Source organism: Salvelinus fontinalis, unplaced genomic scaffold, assembly GCF_029448725.1.
Source record: "Salvelinus fontinalis isolate EN_2023a unplaced genomic scaffold, ASM2944872v1 scaffold_0176, whole genome shotgun sequence".
NCBI lineage: Eukaryota > Metazoa > Chordata > Actinopteri > Salmoniformes > Salmonidae > Salvelinus > Salvelinus fontinalis.
The window spans coordinates 21716-41945 of record NW_026600385.1 but is presented as its reverse complement, the minus strand read 5'-3'; the positions used below and the strand labels follow the sequence as shown (position 1 = coordinate 41945).

Genomic DNA, 20230 nt, shown 5'->3' with positions numbered 1-20230 from the left:
GGGATACTAAAGTGATGTAGCTATAGGGGAAAGGGGACAGGGACACTAAAGTGATGTAGGTATAGAGGTAAGGGGACAGGGATACTAAAGTGATGTAGGTATAGAGGTAAGGGGACAGGGATACTAAAGTGATGTAGGTATAGGGGTAAAGTGACAGGGACACTAAAGTGATGTAGGTATAGGAGTAAGGGACAGGGACAGGGATACTAAAGGGATGTAGGTATAGGGGTAAGGGGACAGGGATACTAAAGTGATGTAGGTATAGGGGTAAGGGGACAGGGATACTAAAGTGATGTAGGTATGGGGGTAAGGGGACAGGGATACTAAAGTGATGTAGGTATAGGGGTAAGGGGACAGGGATACTAAAGTGATGTAGGTATAGGGGAAAGGGACAGGGATACTAAAGTGATGTAGGTATAGGGGTAAGGGATACTAAAGTGATGTAGGTATAAGGGTAAGGGGACAGGGATACTAAAGTGATGTAGGTATAGGGGTAAGGGACAGGGATACTAAAGTGATGTAGGTATAAGGGTAAGGGGACAGGGATACTAAAGTGATGTAGGTATAGGGGTAAGGGACAGGGATACTAAAGTGATGTAGGTATAAGGGTAAGGGGACAGGGATACTAAAGTGATGTAGGTATAGGGGTAAGGGACAGGGATACTAAAGTGATGTAGGTATAGGGGTAAGGGGACAGGGATACTAAAGTGATGTAGGTATAGGGGTAAGGGACAGGGATACTAAAGTGATGTAGGTATAGGGGTAAGGGACAGGGATACTAAAGTGATGTAGGTATAGGGGTAGGGGACAGGGATACTAAAGTGATGTAGCTATAGGGGAAAGGGGACAGGGACACTAGAGTGATGTAGGTATGGAGGTAAGGGGACAGGGATACTAAAGTGATGTAGGTATAGAGGTAAGGGGACAGGGATACTAAAGTGATGTAAGTAAAGGGGTAAAGGGACAGGGACACTAAAGTGATGTAGGTATAGGAGTAAGGGACAGGGACAGGGATACTAAAGTGATGTAGGTATAGGGGTAAGGGGACAGGGATACTAAAGTGATGTAGGTATAGGGGTAAGGGGACAGGGATACTAAAGTGATGTAGGTATAGGGGTAAGGGGACAGGGATACTAAAGTGATGTAGGTATAAGGGTAAGGGACAGGGATACTAAAGTGATGTAGGTATAAGGGTAAGGGGACAGGGATACTAAAGTGATGTAGGTATAGGGGTAAGGGACAGGGATACTAAAGTGATGTAGGTATAGGGGTAAGGGGACAGGGATACTAAAGTGATGTAGGTATAGGGGTAAGGGACAGGGATACTAAAGTGATGTAGGTATAGGGGTAAGGGGACAGGGATACTAAAGTGATGTAGGTATAGGGGTAGGGGACAGGGATACTAAAGTGATGTAGCTATAGGGGAAAGGGGACAGGGACACTAAAGTGATGTAGGTATAGAGGTAAGGGGACAGGGATACTAAAGTTATGTAGGTATAGAGGTAAGGGGACAGGGATACTAAAGTGATGTAGGTATAGGGGTAAGGGACAGGGATACTAAAGTGATGTAGGTATAAGGGTAAGGGGACAGGGATACTAAAGTGATGTAGGTATAAGGGTAAGGGGACAGGGATACTAAAGTGATGTAGGTATAGGGGTAAGGGACAGGGATACTGAAGTGATGTAGGTATAGGTGTAAGGGGACAGGGATACTAAAGTGATGTAGATATAGGGGTAAGGGGACAGGGATACTACAGTGATGTAGGTATAGGGGTAAAGGGACAGGGATACTAAAGTGATGTAGGTATAGGAGTAAAGGATACTAAAGTAATGTAGGTATAGGAGTAAAGGATACTAAAGTGATGTAGGTATAGGAGTAAAGGATACTAAAGTGATGTAGGTATAGGAGTAAAGGATACTAAAGTGATGTAGGTATAGGAGTAAAGGATACTAATGTGATGTAGGTATAGGAGTAAAGGATACTAAAGTGATGAAGGTATAGGGGTAAGGGGACAGGGATACTAAAGTGATGTAGGTATAGGGGTAAGGGGACAGGGATACTAAGGTGATGTAGGTATAGGGGTAAGGGGACAGGGATACTAAAGTGATGTAGGTATAGGGGTAAGGGGACAGGGATACTAAAGTGATGTAGGTATAGAGGTAAGGGACAAGGATACTAAAGTGATGTAGGTATAGGGGTAAGGGACAGGGATACTAAAGTGATGTAGGTATAGGGGTAAGGGGACAGGGGTACTAAAGTGATGTAGGTATAGGGGTAAGGGGACAGGGATCCTAAAGTGATGTAGGTATAGGGGTAAGGGGACAGGGATACTAAAGTGATGTAGGTATAGGGGTAAGGGGACAGGGATACTAAAGTGATGTAGGTATAGGGGTAAGGGGACAGGGATACTAAAGGTATGTAGGTATAGGGGTAAGGGGACAGGGGTACTGAAGTGATGTAGGTATAGGGGTAAGGGGACAGGGGTACTAAACTGATGTAGGTATAGGGGTAAGGGGACAGGGATACTGAAGTGATGTAGGTATAGGGGTAAGGGATACTAAAGTGATGTAGGTATAGGGGTAAGGGGACAGGGGTACTAAAGTGATGTAGGTATAGGGGTAAGGGGACAGGGATACTGAAGTGATGTAGGTATAGGGGTAAGGGGACAGGGGTACTAAAGTGATGTAGGTATAGGGGTAAGGGGACAGGGATACTAAAGTGATGTAGGTATAGGGGTAAGGGACAGGGATACTAAAGTGATGTAGGTATAGGGGTAAGGGACAGGGATACTAAAGTGATGTAGGTATAGGGGTAAGGGGACAGGGATACTAAAGTGATGTAGGTATAGGGGTAAGGGGACAGGGATACTAAAGGTATGTAGGTATAGGGGTAAGGGGACAGGGGTACTAAAGTGATGTAGATATAGGGGTAAGGGGACAGGGATACTAAAGTGATGTAGGTATAGAGGTAAGGGGCAGGGATACTAAAGTGATGTAGGTAAAGGGGTAAGGGGACAGGGATACTAAAGTGATGTAGGCATAGGGGTAAGGGGACAGGGATACTAAAGTGATATAGGTATAGGGGTAAGGGGACAGGGATAAAGGTATAGGGGTAAGGGGACAGGGACATCACTTTAGTATCCCTGTCCCTTACCTCTATACCTACATCACTTTATGATGTAGTGATGTAGGTATAGAGGTAAGGGACAGGGATACTAAAGTGATGTAGGTAAAGGGGTAAGGGGACAGGGGACAGGGATACTAAAGTTATGTAGGTATAGGGGTAAGGGGACAGGGATACTAAAGTGATGTAGGTATAGGGGTAAGGGGACAGGGATATTAAAGTGATGTAGGTATAGGGGTAAGGGGACAGGGATACTGAAGTGATGTAGGTATAGGGGTAAGGGACAGGGATACTAAAGTGATGTAGATATAGAGGTAAGGGGACAGGGGTACTAAAGTGATGTAGGTATAGGGGTAAGGGGACAGGGATACTAAAGTGATGTAGATATAGGGGTAAGGGGACAGGGATACTAAAGTGATGTAGGTATAGGGGTAAGGGGACAGGGATACTAAAGTGATGTAGGTATAGGGGTAAGGGGACAGGGATACTAAAGTGATGTAGGTATAGGGGTAAGGGACAGGGATACTAAAGTGATGTAGGTATAGGGGTAAGGGGACAGGGATACTAAAGTGATGTAGGTATAGGGGTAAGGGACAGGGATACTAAAGTGATGTAGGTATAGGGGTAAGGGACAGGGATACTAAAGTGATGTAGGTATAGGGGTAAGGGACAGGGATACTAAAGTGATGTAGGTAGGTATGTATAGGGGTATGTGATGTAGGTAGGTATGTATAGGGGTATGGTCATATATTCTAAGAGCCAGTTATGTCCAAGTCATACATTCTAAGAGCCAGTTATGTTCAAGTCATACATTCTAAGAGCCAGTCAAGTCCAAGTCATACATTCTAAGAGCCAGTCAAGTCCAAGTCATACATTCTAAGAGCCAGTCAAATCCAAGTCATACATTCTAAGAGCCAGTCAAGTCCAAGGCATACATTCTAAGAGCCATTCAAGTCCAAGTTATACATTCTAAGAGCCAGTTAAGTCCAAGTCATACATTCTAAGAGCCAGTCAAGTCCAAGTTATACATTCTAAGAGCCAGTTATGTCCAAGTCATACATTCTAAGAGCCAGTCAAATCCAAGTCATACATCTAAGAGTCAGTCAAGTCCAAGTCATACATTCTAAGAGCCAACCAAGTCCAAGTCATACATTCTAAGAGCCAGTTATGTCCAAGTCATACATTCTAAGAGCCAGTTAAGTCCAAGTAATACATTCTAAGAGCCAGTCAAATCCAAGTCATACATTCTAAGAGCCAGTCAAGTCCAAGTCATACATTCTAAGAGCCAGTCAAGTCCAAGTCATGCATTCTAAGAGGCAGTCAAGTTGAGTCCAGTCACAAGTTTTTTCAAGTCAAGTCTCAAGTCAAGTAAAAACAATCTATACATGCAATGACTTGTTCAACTACAAGTCTGTGTCTATTTATTGAGGCTACCAGACAGCCCGTTTCTTTATTTTGTCTACAACACATTTTGATTATGTAATAATGAATTTGTACAATATATTCCAAATGCAAGCTTTATAACTAAATGATCAATTTCAAGCAATTTGTACATACCACAAGACCAGTAGGCCTATTGTTGCTTGATGCCCCATTGTTGGTGAGCTTGCAAAGTAAACAGTTAATATTCTTGGTAACCGAACAATTTTTGGAGCTGCATATTTATTAAAGGCAAAGACATATTTGGGAATCGCTGGGATAAAATGACAGCATATCTTGCATTGCTAGCTAAGGCTGACATCTTGTGGCGTAAAGAGGAATTGCATTGGTTTAATAGCCCGCAATCAAACATTCAGAACTTTGTTTGCTCATTATGCTATTTATTTTGATGTAATTGAATCTTTATGAATCTATTCAAAATCTCCTGTATAGTCACTTGCAGACAGGGTCTAATTTGCTCTCGGGACTGAAGCGACACTTGTGATATTTTCCTAAAATGTCAGATACAATATGTTTGATAAGTACAGTAGCTAAAATAAATATCAACATATAGGATGTAAAATTATATCCTGTTGCTTTGATATCACCTGTTCAAACAATCTAATAATGTTCATGTACACAGCCATACAGATGCACTAGCCCTTGACCTTTCAGATGCCTGGCTCTCATTGGCTGTCTCGCAAGCACAATCAGTATTCCATGCTATCTCATTGGTCATTGGGTTGACAACCGTTCCAGACATTGGTTCCAGCTTGCCTTGTAGACCTCCATTCCGCCAGCAAGAATAAGCAATACTTAGCAAGAATTTAGGCCGTTACCTCGGCTTTTTCCTAAATAAATGTCCTGCAATGAAGATCGTGAAAAATATTACAAATGGTCGAAATTCGTAACATGTTATGAGGAAATGTTAGCAGACTTCAAATTTAGTTTAACAATATGGAAAAATCAATAAAGTTAATCGCCTTTATAGCAAAAATGATATTATAGCGTTGACATTATTGTTTACAGCAAGTAATTATTACTAGATAGTTATCATGGCAACAACAATAATACAAATAACAAAACATTATTTATAGTGCTACTATTAATAAAAATATGAATAATATTATTATAATAATTATAATAATCAACTTCAGAAAATACTTTTAAATCCCATTATTAATTAGCGCATTTGTTTTGCACGAAGTTCAGTACGTTTTTTCACAGTGAACATACTGCACCGTAGTACACAATTACCTGTATACTGAAGGAGCAGGACGCTCCTCTGGGTGTAAACTCTGTAGATTTGGAAACTAGAAGCCTGAGTAAAATGGACCCCCCTTTCACTAAAACACCGTACAGTGCAATAAATGATATGAGAACACACAAAAAACAATGTTTGACCATTTAGGCTTTGCACTGTCTCTTTATTCTGAAGGATTCCAGAAATCCGTGACCCGGAAGTACTTAGTTATTCTTTCCTGCTTCACAGCGGTACCTTGTAGCGCGTTGAAGGTGAAGTTCGCTTGTCTCTCCGCTGCAGCCTATCGGTGAGGTACTGAACAAGAACGACTCTCTCCCCTTCTCCTGCTCTGTACCGGGATCCGTTATAATCATGTCTATATTCGCCGAAGTACCTCAAGCCCCTCCAGTGGCCGTTTTTAAACTGACTGCCGATTTCAGAGAGGACACTCACGTGCAGAAGGTGAATTTGGGAGTCGGAGGTAAGAGAGAGAAGCTCCAACAAGCTATTCTAACTTACGTTTCGAATTTGCAACACAGACGGGTAAACTGCTTTGACCACGGCCACTAGTTTGAGTAGCATGACAATAGAATGCTTGCCAACTAACATGGCTTTGACCTTCCTCGTTAGCATGCTGGCTAACAAAGTAGTCGAAGTTTGACAGCAAGTGCAACTAGACTGCCGCATATATCAGCCATAGTTTTCTGCTAATACAGGGACATCTTGCTAGTATCTAACATGATTTACATGTTATGCTTTGCAGCATGAAAGCATTTATAAAACGCTGCTCATTCTGCAGTTTGACATTTGTTGGACACTGGACAGCAATGTGACCTCATGATTGATTCTACGAGAACCCGTGCGGTCCATACAGAACAGATCAGGCAGTCCGCAATAGAAGCGTATTATAAACTGTTAACTTCAGTTCGAACTCAGTCGTCATAGGACTGGTGACGTCGGGTGACACACCTTCCAAAAGGTCTGCGGTCATTCCTAAACATTGTAGATGAGGTCTGAATACCATCGCCATACAATTAGGAATTGGATCTCTATGACCAGTGGGCTCTGGTCAGAACAGATAGTTATGCATGTGTTGGGTTTGGAATAGATCACTCTGCCTTCACTACTAGGTTATATTGTGATCCCTTGCATTTCATTCATCAGTCTTCCAATGCCAAGGCTGTAGGGAATGCATGATTGTATCTTCTCACTCACCGTTTAAACCTGTTCCCCAAACCACGCTCTGTTCAATTCACAACGACAGACTTAGACAGGTGAACAATGGTTCTGACTAGAGGGAGAACAGCAGGGCTCATCAACTAGATTCTACACCGGGACCATTGTTTTTCTTGAGCCGATGCTCAGGGGAACATAATTACAAGTCATTTGTAGGCTGCAAATTGACGGCAAGAAGCCCAAACATATATAATATTTGACTAGAACATAATCACATATTTGCATATGATCACATATCTCACTATTGTGCGTGGGAATACTTTGGAACAGATTTCCAAAATCATTTGGAGCTAGGCCCCCCACCCCCCCAAAAATAACCTGCGGGCCAAATTCGGCCAGTTGGGGAACCTCAAGTTGGGGTTAGCTCAACCTGCTAGGAAAAGGGAGGGGGTTAGCTCAACCTGCTAGGAAAAGGGAGGGGGTTAGCTCAACCTGCTAGGAAAAGGGAGGGGGTTAGCTCAACCTGCCAGGAAAAGGGAGGGGGTTAGCTCAACCTGCTAGGAAAAGGGAGGGGGTTAGCTCAACCTGCTAGGAAAAGGGAGGGGGTTAGCTCAACCTGCTAGGAAAAGGGAGGGGGTTAGCTCAACCTGCCAGGAAAAGGGAGGGGGTTAGCTCAACCTGCTAGGAAAAGGGAGGGGGTTAGCTCAACCTGCTAGGAAAAGGGAGGGGGTTAGCTCAACCTGCTAGGAAAAGGGAGGGGGTTAGCTCAACCTGCTAGGAAAAGGGAGGGGGTTAGCTCAACCTGCTAGGAAAAGGGAGGGGGTTAGCTCAACCTGCTAGGAAAAGGGAGGGGGTTAGCTCAACTTGCTAGGAAAAGGGAGGGGGTTAGCTCAACCTGCTAGGAAAAGTCACTTCCGCTCGTACTCCCTCGGTAGTAGCTACAGAACCTAGAGCCAAGGGCCTCATAACACAACACCACACAGGACTCCTGGGAAAATATCGCCTGGTTGTTGTTGGCAGTGAGAGACTGATGCTAGTAGAAACAGGGTGTGTTGAGGAACTGTTATTATAAACTAGTTTGGCTTGTCTTGTGACCTTGATGAATCACTATTTGGTATATTAATGAACTGCAGGAAGGGAAAAAAACAACAAAGAAAAGTAGCTTCTAACCAGCTAGCCTACATGTCTGTAGTTTCCCCTTCGACTAGACCAGGGCCTGGTGTAGGCCAGCCAGCTAGGCTACATGTATGTAGTTTCCCCTTCGACTAGACCAGGGCCTGGTGTAGGCCAGCTAGCTAGGCTACATGTATGTAGTTTCCCCTTCGACTAGACCAGGGCCTGGTGTAGGCCAGCCAGCTAGGCTACATGTATGTAGTTTCCCCTTCGACTAGACCAGGGCCTGGTGTAGGCCAGCCAGCTAGGCTACATGTATGTAGTTTCCCCTTCGACTAGACCAGGGCCTGGTGTAGGCCAGCCAGCTAGGCTACATGTATGTAGTTTCCCCTTCGACTAGACCAGGGCCTGGTGTAGGCCAGCTAGCTAGGCTACATGTATGTAGTTTCCCCTTCGACTAGACCAGGGCCTGGTGTAGGCCAGCTAGCTATTTGTTGTGAACTTTGGTAACTGAATATCAACGGCTGTAATTTGATCCTCAATGGTAGAGCGCACCGGCCTGGACTGGAAAGGAGAGAAATTGGAAGGCTTTCCTTAGAGAGGGAAATTAAGCTCCTCGGAAGTCACATGCACAGGCGTGCACACACACACGCACACACACACACTTATTCTTCAGGCCAGGGTGACCTCCAGCAGAGCAGGGTGTGACAGCAGACTGCATGAATTGAACATACTGCTGCACTATGGCTGTGTTGCAGCCTGCTAGTGGTCATTATCAAAAGTTGTTTTGGTGTCAACCATCAACATTTTTAAGTAGGCTTATTATAACTAGGCTATTGTGCACTCTGTAATACTTGTTTTTGTCTCTCCAGCCTACAGTAAATGACTGCCTGGTGCCTGCTATTGGTCCTGCCCACGCTGACAGGCTGACAGACATGTACAGTGTGTATTATAAAACATTTTATTTAACTCGGCAAGTCAGTTAAGAACAAATTCTTTTTTTAAATGACGGCCTACCCCGGCCAAACCCTAACCCGGATGACGCTGGGCCAATTGTGTGCTGCTCTATGGTACTCCCAATCACGGCCAGTTTTGATACAGCCTGGAATCAAACCAGGTTCTGTAGTGACGCCTCTAGCACTGAGATGCAGTGCCTTAGACCGCTGTGCCACTCTGGAGCCCTGTATACAGATGGTGTACATATGACTGTCTACCATGGGTCCTGCCTAGATAGACAGTTAGATACAGTATATAATGTCTCTCTCCTCAGCCTACCGTACAGATGACTGTCTACCGTGGGTCCTGCCTAGATAGACCGTTAGATACAGTATATAATGTCTCTCTCCTCAGCCTACCGTACAGATGACTGTCTACCGTGGGTCCTGCCTAGATAGACAGTTAGATACAGTATATAATGTCTCTCTCCTCAGCCTACCGTACAGATGACTGTCTACCGTGGGTCCTGCCTAGATAGACAGTTAGATACAGTATATAATGTCTCTCTCCTCAGCCTACCGTACAGATGACTGTCTACCATGGGTCCTGCCTAGATAAACCGTTAGATACAGTATATAATGTCTCTCTCCTCAGCCTACCGTACAGATGACTGTCTACCATGGGTCCTGCCTAGATAAACCGTTAGATACAGTATATAATGTCTCTCTCCTCAGCCTACCGTACAGATGACTGTCTACCGTGGGTCCTGCCTAGATAGACCGTTAGATACAGTATAAAATGTCTCCTCTCTCTCCTCAGCCTACCGTACAGATGACTGTCTACCGTGGGTCCTGCCTAGATAGACAGTTAGATACAGTATATAATGTCTCTCTCCTCAGCCTACCGTACAGATGACTGCCTACCGTGGGTCCTGCCTAGATAGACCGTTAGATACAGTATATAATGTCTCCTCTCTCTCCTCAGCCTACCGTACAGATGACTGTCTACCATGGGTCCTGCCTAGATAGACCGTTAGATACAGTATATAATGTCTCTCTCCTCAGCCTACCGTACAGATGACTGTCTACCGTGGGTCCTGCCTAGATAGACCGTTAGATACAGTATAAAATGTCTCCTCTCTCTCCTCAGCCTACCGTACAGATGACTGTCTACCGTGGGTCCTGCCTAGATAGACCGTTAGATACAGTATATAATGTCTCCTCTCTCTCCTCAGCCTACCGTACAGATGACTGTCTACCGTGGGTCCTGCCTAGATAGACAGTTAGATACAGTATATAATGTCTCTCTCCTCAGCCTACCGTACAGATGACTGTCTACCGTGGGTCCTGCCTAGATAGACCGTTAGATACAGTATATAATGTCTCTCTCCTCAGCCTACCGTACAGATGACTGTCTACCGTGGGTCCTGCCTAGATAGACCGTTAGATACAGTATATAATGTCTCCTCTCTCTCCTCAGCCTACCGTACAGATGACTGTCTACCGTGGGTCCTGCCCGTAGTGAAGAAGGTAGAGAAGATGATAGTGGAGGACAACAGTCTGAACCACGAGTATCTTCCCATCCTGGGTCTCCCTGAGCTCCGCTCTGCTGCCTCCAAGGTGGCCCTGGGGGATGACAGCCCCGCCATCAAGGACGGAAGGGTAGGTAGCAGGGAGGGACACATGTATATACATAGACACATACCAGAGTTGGGCAGAATTGAATTGAAAATGCCTCAGAAATTCCCATAAAATGATTGAATTGAAGTCGTAAGGAGAATACAGAATTACAATTTTTAATTTGAAGTGTCTCTTTTACATTTACATTACATTTTAGTCATTTAGCAGACGCTCTTATCCAGAGCGACTTACAGTAGAGTGCATACATTTTTATTACATTTTTTTTTTTTTTTACATACTGAGACAAGGATATCCCTACCGGCCAATCCCTCCCTAACCCCTAACCCGGACGACGCTATGCCAATTGTGCGTCGCCCCACGGACCTCCCGGTTGCGGCCGGCTGCGACAGAGCCTGGGCGTGAACCCAGAGACTCTGGTGGCGCAGCTAGCACTGCGATACAGTGCCCTAGACCACTGCGCCACCCCACTACATTAGGTGTAGTCTATACAACTATACATCTTGTGCTTAAAACATCAAACATGTCGTAATATACATGCATATAAAACAATCCATTTTCAGGACAACATCTTGAAATGTATGATCAAAGAAAACGACACCTGTATGTGAATATTCAAAGTTATTATATTTTATTAATCACTTACAATTAGTTAAATATGGGGGAAATACAACATTTCCCAGCAGTAGTTCAACCCTCAAGTTGACCCTGAGGCCTTGAAAAAGAAGCCAATGAAATGGTGGTGGAAATGTAATGGTCTGTTCTAAGCACTAAGGTTAAGAGAGTTGATGAACATTGTTTCCAGGGAAAAGTGATATATTATTTGGTATCTGGAAGTGTGACCTGTCAGATTCAATATAACTCGTTCCATGACTCAGTCCAATTTCTTTGAATTGCACTGAATTAAATTCTACTTCCTGTAGAAGTTCTACATCGTGGGGTGGAAGTCAACACACACACACACACACACACACACACACACACACACACACACACACACACACACACACACACACACACACACACACACACACACACAGTCTTCTGCCTTGCCGTGCCCAAATGTTGATGTTTTCTCTCTCTTTCCAGGTGGGAGCGGTCCAGGCATTGGGAGGTACCGGTGCGTTGAGGATCGGGGCGGAGTTTCTGAGGCGCTGGTACAACGGCACCAACAACACTGCCACGCCCGTCTACGTCTCTGCGCCGACCTGGGGTCAGTGGGCGGAGCTACAACCAACTCATTTACATGGAATTGATTTAGCCAGGATTTTCCAGGGAGTCCTGGGTTCCATAGAACCAATAAGGACTGTTTAGATAACCATAGAACCAATAAGGACTGTTTAGATAGCAAGATAACCATAGAACCAATAAGGACTGTTTAGATAACAAGATAACCATAGAACCAATAAGGACTGTTTAGATAACAAGATAACCATAGAACCAATAAGGACTGTTTAGATAACAAGATAACCATAGAACCAATAAGGACTGTTTAGATAACAAGATAACCATAGAACCAATAAGGACTGTTTAGATAACAAGATAACCATAGAACCAATAAGGACTGTTTAGATAACAAGATAACCATAGAACCAATAAGGACTGTTTAGATAGCAAGATAACCATAGAACCAATAAGGACTGTTTAGATAGCAAGATAACCATAGAACCAATAAGGACTGTTTAGATAACAAGATAACCAATAAGGACTGTTTAGATAACAAGATAACCAATAAGGACTGTTTAGATAACAAGATAACCATAGAACCAATAAGGACTGTTTAGATGACAAGATAACCATAGAACCAATAAGGACTGTTTAGATGACAAGATAACCATAGAACCAATAAGGACTGTTTAGATGACAAGATAACCATAGAACCAATAAGGACTGTTTAGATAACAAGATAACCAATAAGGACTGTTTAGATAACAAGATAACCATAGAACCAATAAGGACTGTTTAGATAGCAAGATAACCATAGAACCAATAAGGACTGTTTAGATAACTGAGACACAGCAGCAGACACACAGAGCACAATCAACATATTCTACTTCTATTGAGTCATCATCCCCCTAAGAGCACAACATACTGAGCAAATACCCTCTTCTCCTCCTCCTCGCCATCTTCTTTCTCCTCCTTCTCTCCCCCTATAGAGAACCACAATGCAGTGTTTTCGGATGCTGGGTTTAAAGATATCCGCCCCTATCACTACTGGGACGGAGCAAAGAAAGGCCTGGACGTGACTGGTATAATGGATGACCTGGAGGTGAGAGAGGGGCGGAGGGAGGGTGAGGGACTTGAGTTAGAGCGACATCATGCATGATTTAGGCTACAACAAGCTGTGGATGAGCGTCTCGCATTAATATTTCAGTTTGGTTGTCAGTTGTGTATCAGAACAACCAGTAATCTGAACAACAGATAACACACTGCAAACTGTTTTGCCGTCAGCCCCGTTTCACGCTGACATTTGACTACTCAGAATCATTTTCAGGAGATTTACTTGAACGCAGACATTCTTTCAAATGCACATCCTTAATCCTGTTCTTGATCATTGATGTGTGTTATTTTGTCAGAACGCTCCAGAACACTCTATCTTTGTGCTCCATGCCTGTGCCCACAACCCCACCGGGACAGACCCCACACCTGACGAATGGAAGACGATCGCTGAGGTCATGAAGGTGAGACAGGGGAGACAGCAGGAATGTATTCACTAGGAACCAAACGGAACCAAACGGGTAGGGACCTACCTGAATCTGTTCAATAGAAGCTCTGGTTTCATTGCAAAAAGCTTTCCATTTGGATGAAATAGTTTCTGTACTGCGACTAATGAATTCTCCCCAGGGGGAACGGACATCTCACAATCCCAACCATAATCCATCTGGCTCGTTTATATTTTGGTAACTTTTTGTTTTTCCTTTCTACCCTCTCAATTCAATTCTCTCTCTTCCCCCCCAGAGGAGGAAGCTGTTTGTGTTCTTTGACTCAGCCTACCAGGGTTTTGCATCAGGCAGTCTGGATAAAGATGCCTGGGCCATCCGCTACTTTGTCTCTGAAGGATTTGAGCTGCTCTGTGCCCAGTCCTTCTCCAAGAACTTTGGCCTCTACAGTGAGTCTATAGACAGACACGTACATCGTGGTCCTCTGTGTCTCCGGTGGTACAGCATGGTGCTTGTAACGCCAGGATAGTGGGTTCAATTCCCGGGACCACCCATACGTAAAATGGATAAAATGTCTGTTAAATGGCATATATTATACATAGACATGGACACCAACATGTAACACACACACACACACACACACAGTCTGCTGCTGTGGCCACATTTCAGAGTTTCTGCTTACATTTTTCATATGGTCACAAACTCTCAGCCACTTAAACACACTGTGTGACGCTAATCCTCCATTTTGTTCCTTCGTCCTCCAGATGAGCGTGTTGGTAACCTGACGGTAGTGGCCCAGGATACAGACAACCTGGCCCGTGTTCTGTCCCAGATGGAGAAGATCGTCAGGACCACCTGGTCCAACCCTCCCTCTCAGGGGGCGCGCATCGTAGCCATCACACTCAACAACCCCGATCTGTTCATAGAATGGTACGGTCAAAAATATAACCCTTTATACTCAACAACCCAATTCTCTGCACAGAATGGTACAGTCCAACAACATTCCCTTCTAAGTTAACCCAGAGGAGTTCACTGAATGGTACAGTCCAAGTTTTGACAACTGCTCCATTGTTGTACATTAATAACTGTGCTTCCTTATTGGGGATTGTTGTACATTAATAACTGTGCTTCCTTATTGGGGATTGTTGTACATTAATAACTGTGCTTCCTTATTGGGGATTGTTGTACATTAATAACGGTGCTTCCTTATTGGGGATTGTTGTACATTAATAACGGTGCTTCCTTATTGGGGATTGTTGTACATTAATAACGGTGCTTCCTTATTGGGGATTGTTGTACATTAATAACTGTGCTTCCTTATTGGGGATTGTTGTACGTTAATAACGGTGCTTCCTTATTGGGGATTGTTGTACGTTAATAACTGTGCTTCCTTATTGGGGATTGTTGTACATTAATAACTGTGCTTCCTTATTGGGGATTGTTGTACATTAATAACTGTGCTTCCTTATTGGGGATTGTTGTACATTAATAACTGTGCTTCCTTATTGGGGATTGTTGTACATTAATAACGGTGCTTCCTTATTGGGGATTGTTGTACATTAATAACGGTGCTTCCTTATTGGGGATTGTTGTACATTAATAACGGTGCTTCCTTATTGGGGATTGTTGTACGTTAATAACTGTGCTTCCTTATTGGGGATTGTTGTACGTTAATAACTGTGCTTCCTTATTGGGGATTGTTGTACATTAATAACTGTGCTTCCTTATTGGGGATTGTTGTACGTTAATAACTGTGCTTCCTTATTGGGGATTGTTGTACATTAATAACTGTGCTTCCTTATTGGGGATTGTTGTACATTAATAACTGTGCTTCCTTATTGGGGATTGTTGTACATTAATAACTGTGCTTCCTTATTGGGGATTGTTGTACATTAATAACGGTGCTTCCTTATTGGGGATTGTTGTACATTAATAACGGTGCTTCCTTATTGGGGATTGTTGTACATTAATAACGGTGCTTCCTTATTGGGGATTGTTGTACATTAATAACTGTGCTTCCTTATTGGGGATTGTTGTACGTTAATAACGGTGCTTCCTTATTGGGGATTGTTGTACGTTAATAACTGTGCTTCCTTATTGGGGATTGTTGTACATTAATAACTGTGCTTCCTTATTGGGGATTGTTGTACATTAATAACTGTGCTTCCTTATTGGGGATTGTTGTACATTAATAACTGTGCTTCCTTATTGGGGATTGTTGTACATTAATAACGGTGCTTCCTTATTGGGGATTGTTGTACATTAATAACGGTGCTTCCTTATTGGGGATTGTTGTACATTAATAACGGTGCTTCCTTATTGGGGATTGTTGTACGTTAATAACTGTGCTTCCTTATTGGGGATTGTTGTACGTTAATAACTGTGCTTCCTTATTGGGGATTGTTGTACATTAATAACTGTGCTTCCTTATTGGGGATTGTTGTACGTTAATAACTGTGCTTCCTTATTGGGGATTGTTGTACATTAATAACTGTGCTTCCTTATTGGGGATTGTTGTACATTAATAACTGTGCTTCCTTATTGGGGATTGTTGTACATTAATAACTGTGCTTCCTTATTGGGGATTGTTGTACATTAATAACTGTGCTTCCTTATTGGGGATTGTTGTACATTAATAACTGTGCTTCCTTATTGGGGATTGTTGTACATTAATAACTGTGCTTCCTTATTGGGGATTGTTGTACATTAATAACGGTGCTTCCTTATTGGGGATTGTTGTACATTAATAACGGTGCTTCCTTATTGGGGATTGTTGTACATTAATAACTGTGCTTCCTTATTGGGGATTGTTGTACATTAATAACTGTGCTTCCTTATTGGGGATTGTTGTACGTTAATAACTGTGCTTCCTTATTGGGGATTGTTGTAAGCCACGTTCTGTTGGTGGCAGATTTTTGTAAGACTGCCGTTCCCATTCAGATCAGTGATATAGAGTTGAAGCTGTCCCACTCCCCGTGGGCTGTAGGAAGGGCAACTCTCTCTCTCCCTCTCTCCTGTAGGAAGGGTAACGTCCTGTTGATGAGACCAGCTGAAGGCTAAACTAACCAACTCTCTCTCTCTCTCTCTCTCCCTCTCTCTCCTGTAGGAAGGGTAATGTAAAGACCATGGCTGACTGTGTATTGTTGATGAGACCAGCTGAAGGCTAAACTAACCAACTCTCTCTCTCTCTCTCTCTCCCTCTCTCCTGTAGGAAGGGTAATGTAAAGACCATGGCTGACTGTGTATTGTTGATGAGACCAGCTGAAGGCTAAACTAACCAACTCTCTCTCTCTCTCCCTCTCTCTCTCTCTCCTGTAGGAAGGGTAATGTAAAGACCATGGCTGACCGTGTGTTGTTGATGAGAGACCAGTTGAAGGCTAAACTAACCAACTCTCTCTCTCTCTCCCTCTCTCTCTCTCTCCTGTAGGAAGGGTAATGTAAAGACCATGGCTGACCGTGTGTTGTTGATGAGAGACCAGTTGAAGGCTAAGCTCATTGCTCTGGGGACACCTGGCACCTGGGACCACATCACTCAGCAGATCGGCATGTTCAGCTTCACCGGACTCAACCGTAAGAGTTTCCCAAACACACAGACATGTACCCTGGCACATCCAAGCAGACTGGGCATAAACGTTTCCCAAACACACAGACATGTACACAGGCACATCCAAGCAGACTGGGCATAAACGTTTCCCAAACACACAGACATGTACACAGGCACATCCCAAGCAGACCGGGCATAATCTGTGCACGTGTAATCATACTTTTTTTTTGTTTTGTTGCTAAAATATGAAACGATTCCCCGGGCATTATGAGACCGGCGCTTGTTTTTAACTAATTTAAAAACGAGACTGCGTTTTTAATGGAATTTTGGAATAATGGAATTTTTCCGGTAAGTTACAGAAACATGCACGCTCAACTACACACACAGATCGTCACACACGGATACAATTCTACAACTTAGATATTTTTCCTCTCCCTACAGTCTACAGCGAAGCAGATTGATTACATGATCAACATAGACAGTTGGCTGTCATTTTAATAACATTCTCTCTTCCTCCCTCTTCCTCTCCTTCCTCCCTCCCTCTCTTTCTTCCTCTACTTCCTTCTTCCCTCTCTTTCTTCCTTTCCTTCCTTCCTCTCTCTCTTTCTCCCTCTCCTTCCTCCCTCCAGCTAAGCAGGTGCAGTACATGATTAAGGAGAAGCATGTCTACCTGATGGCCAGCGGTCGTATCAACATGTGTGGCCTCACCTCCAAGAACATCGACTATGTCGCAGAGTCCATCCATGAGACAGTGTCCAAGGTCCAGTAAGGCCCCGCCGTCCACATCCAGCTACTTCCTGCTTCCTATCCACCACAGGAAGTACTGTTAACTGTCACGTGTGGTCTCGTCAAGCACCCCCTTCTGTGACAACACATCCTCTATAAGTAGTGCTCTAACCATCTATTGGTTGTAAAATGTAGAAGAGCGACGATATGACACGTGTTCACAACAATCAATGTTAATGATCAACAGTATAACTGGTGTCTGTCCATCTTCTCTCCTCCTCAGATTACTGAGTCATCTGTAAACAATCTGAACGCAGACCTCTAGTCGAAGTATTTCACTCTCCTGGCGACCGTTACGTTGCCTTTTATTTATTTTATTGTGCCATTTCCGGTTTTGGAAATGTATAAAAGATGACTGTGTGCACTTTGTTTAAAAAATATATATATATGTTTCAGAGCACTTGAAAGTGAAGCATTGCTAGAAGTTGAGTGAAAAGTTTGTGTAAAATGAATTGTGTGATTGTGTGTTGTACATACGAGCCCCCAGACCTCCTATCTACAGACAACCACAATGCTTCTGAACGTCTTTTACATAGAACTGGTTCCATTTAACAATCGCCACGTTCTAGAATGTGTGAAATGGTGCATTGTGGATCGAATGCTCTGTGATGTCATGTGCCAGGCTTGAAAGGTTCTTTACAGTTCATGCATGTGCCTAATAGGTCAAACGTTAACAGGAAATGCCCTCTGATTGGGTGATATGACCTTTTCTAAACATTTGAGCAGCAATATGCAGATATGGCCTATAGGAAAAGCACATACCACTACTGTGGTAATAGTTGAACCACGTAAATGTCTGTGGCTTAGGTTCTGTGTTAGGCATGTACTTGGTGTGATAAAACACTCCTATTCATAATAACGCTACTTATGAATGATTGTTAATCTCCGCCTTTAACGGTTCTGTATTTGTTTTGTTCACTGTACACATACGGTTGGTCTTCCAACACACAGCCACACGCCATTTGATTGCCATGGTGATAATGACATCCTGTATGTACATTCATACAGCTAATAATAAATTATGAATCGTGTACTAAACTGAATGTAATTTATCCTTTATTCTCTACCTGTGTACATGGCTGTTTTAATCTAGTTCTAAAAGACTAAACTCTGCCGACGAACGGTTAAAGCACCGGTCGGCTGACTGATCGACCTACTGCCTCTGACCACAGAATATCAGTCGCCATTTTCTGTTTTAATTTCCAAAAAGATTCTACATGTTGAATCGCCACCGTTCATCAACATCCAGCAGGTAATTGACTGCCCAGATGGGTTTTGGGTATTTTATTAGGATCCCCATTACCTGTTGTGAAAGCAGCAGCTACTCTTCCTGGGGTCCTCTGTGGGACACTCAATCACAGACACCCCGAATCCCTTTTGGAATTCCCCCGGAGGCCCTTGGTGTAGTTCTGGGTATTTTGCTACTGAGTCCCACAGTGGTGATGTTACTAATGGTGCGATTTGTCCTTAAGACATTAGTAATAACTTGACCCAGAGTTTTTCCTAACCTGACAAGAAAAAACCCTGCGTAATAACTGTCAGCAACTGGAATAAACAAAAACATTGTTCAAAGTCTGAACAATAAAAAGTCAGACAGCTGAAACCTGTGAATCTTTTTAATTTTGTACATTTTTAATGCAAAAATCCAAGGGGTCTTCCCCTGTTAAAATGCCCAGTGTAGTCATTTGAACATACTGTACCCATAAAGTCATTATAAACTCTAATATCTACAATACATCTCTCATATATGCATTTCTCTTCTATAAAAAGATATATCTCTGTATTACTTTCTGTGTAGGTGCCACTCTCTCCCCATACACCAGTGTTCTCCAGTCCTGACGATCTGTCTAATTTATCCATTTCAATTTAGGACCATTTTTGAGACAAAAAGCACTTTAAAAATGCATTGTGTTAAAATACCTCCATATAGACGTTGCTGACAAGCACAGATCTAGAATCAGCTTCCCCTCCCAAAATCCTAACCCTAACCATTGAGGTGAAAAACAAGAAAACTGACCTTAAATCAGTCTCATCCTACTCCAGTTAAAAACAGGGTTCTGATTGGCTGTTGCCTCTACTCCCATGCAGCATAGTGAGTCAGCACTTTTTCTGTTTTCCAAGGAAGGATGCTCTTCTCTCCTCACTGACCAATGACAGGAGCCACAGAGCATCACTCCCCCTTTACCCTTTCTCTCCATCCTTCACGTTTCCCTTTTCTCCCAGCCCCCTGTCCTCTGCCTCTCCTCCCCTCCCTCCTCTCTCTATCCCTCTACTCCCCTCCCTCCTCTCTCTATTTCTCTCCCCCAAACCCTCCTCTATCCCTCTCCCCCAAACCCTCCCCTCTCTATTTCTCTCCCCTAGCCCTCCTCTCTATCCCTCTCCCTCTAGCCCCCCATCTTCTATGCCTCTCCTCCCCACCATTCTCTCTATCCCTCTACTCCCCTCCCTCCTCTCTCTATTTTTCTCCCCCAAACCCTCCTCTATCCCTCTCCCCCAAACCCTCCCCTCTATTTCTCTCCCCTAGCCCTCCTCTGTATCCCTCTCCCTCTAGCCCCCCATCTTCTATGCCTCTCCTCCCCACCATTCTCTCTA

The 20230-nt window shown here is 43.6% G+C and overlaps 1 protein-coding gene across 3 annotated transcripts; it reads left to right on the top strand.

Moving 5' to 3' along the window:
- Nucleotides 1–6017: 6017 nt before the first annotated feature.
- On the top strand, nt 6018–18676 carry LOC129844117 (aspartate aminotransferase, cytoplasmic-like). 3 transcript variants are annotated; one of them, XM_055912512.1, is made up of 9 exons: nt 6063–6267; nt 10491–10672; nt 11738–11861; nt 12805–12917; nt 13225–13329; nt 13607–13757; nt 14073–14238; nt 16736–16878; nt 17482–18676. In XM_055912512.1, exons 1-9 carry the CDS (start codon nt 6159–6161, stop codon nt 17619–17621), a joined length of 1233 nt encoding a protein of 410 aa, XP_055768487.1. In that variant the 5' UTR covers nt 6063–6158; the 3' UTR covers nt 17622–18676. The 3 variants fall into 3 exon arrangements, with proteins under 3 accessions (XP_055768484.1, XP_055768485.1, XP_055768487.1); XM_055912509.1 differs by lacking the exon at nt 17482–18676 and having other exon boundaries at nt 6018–6267; nt 16627–16815; XM_055912510.1 differs by lacking the exons at nt 16736–16878; nt 17482–18676 and adding an exon at nt 16415–16490 and having other exon boundaries at nt 6019–6267.
- The last annotated feature ends 1554 nt before the right edge of the window (nt 18677–20230 follow it).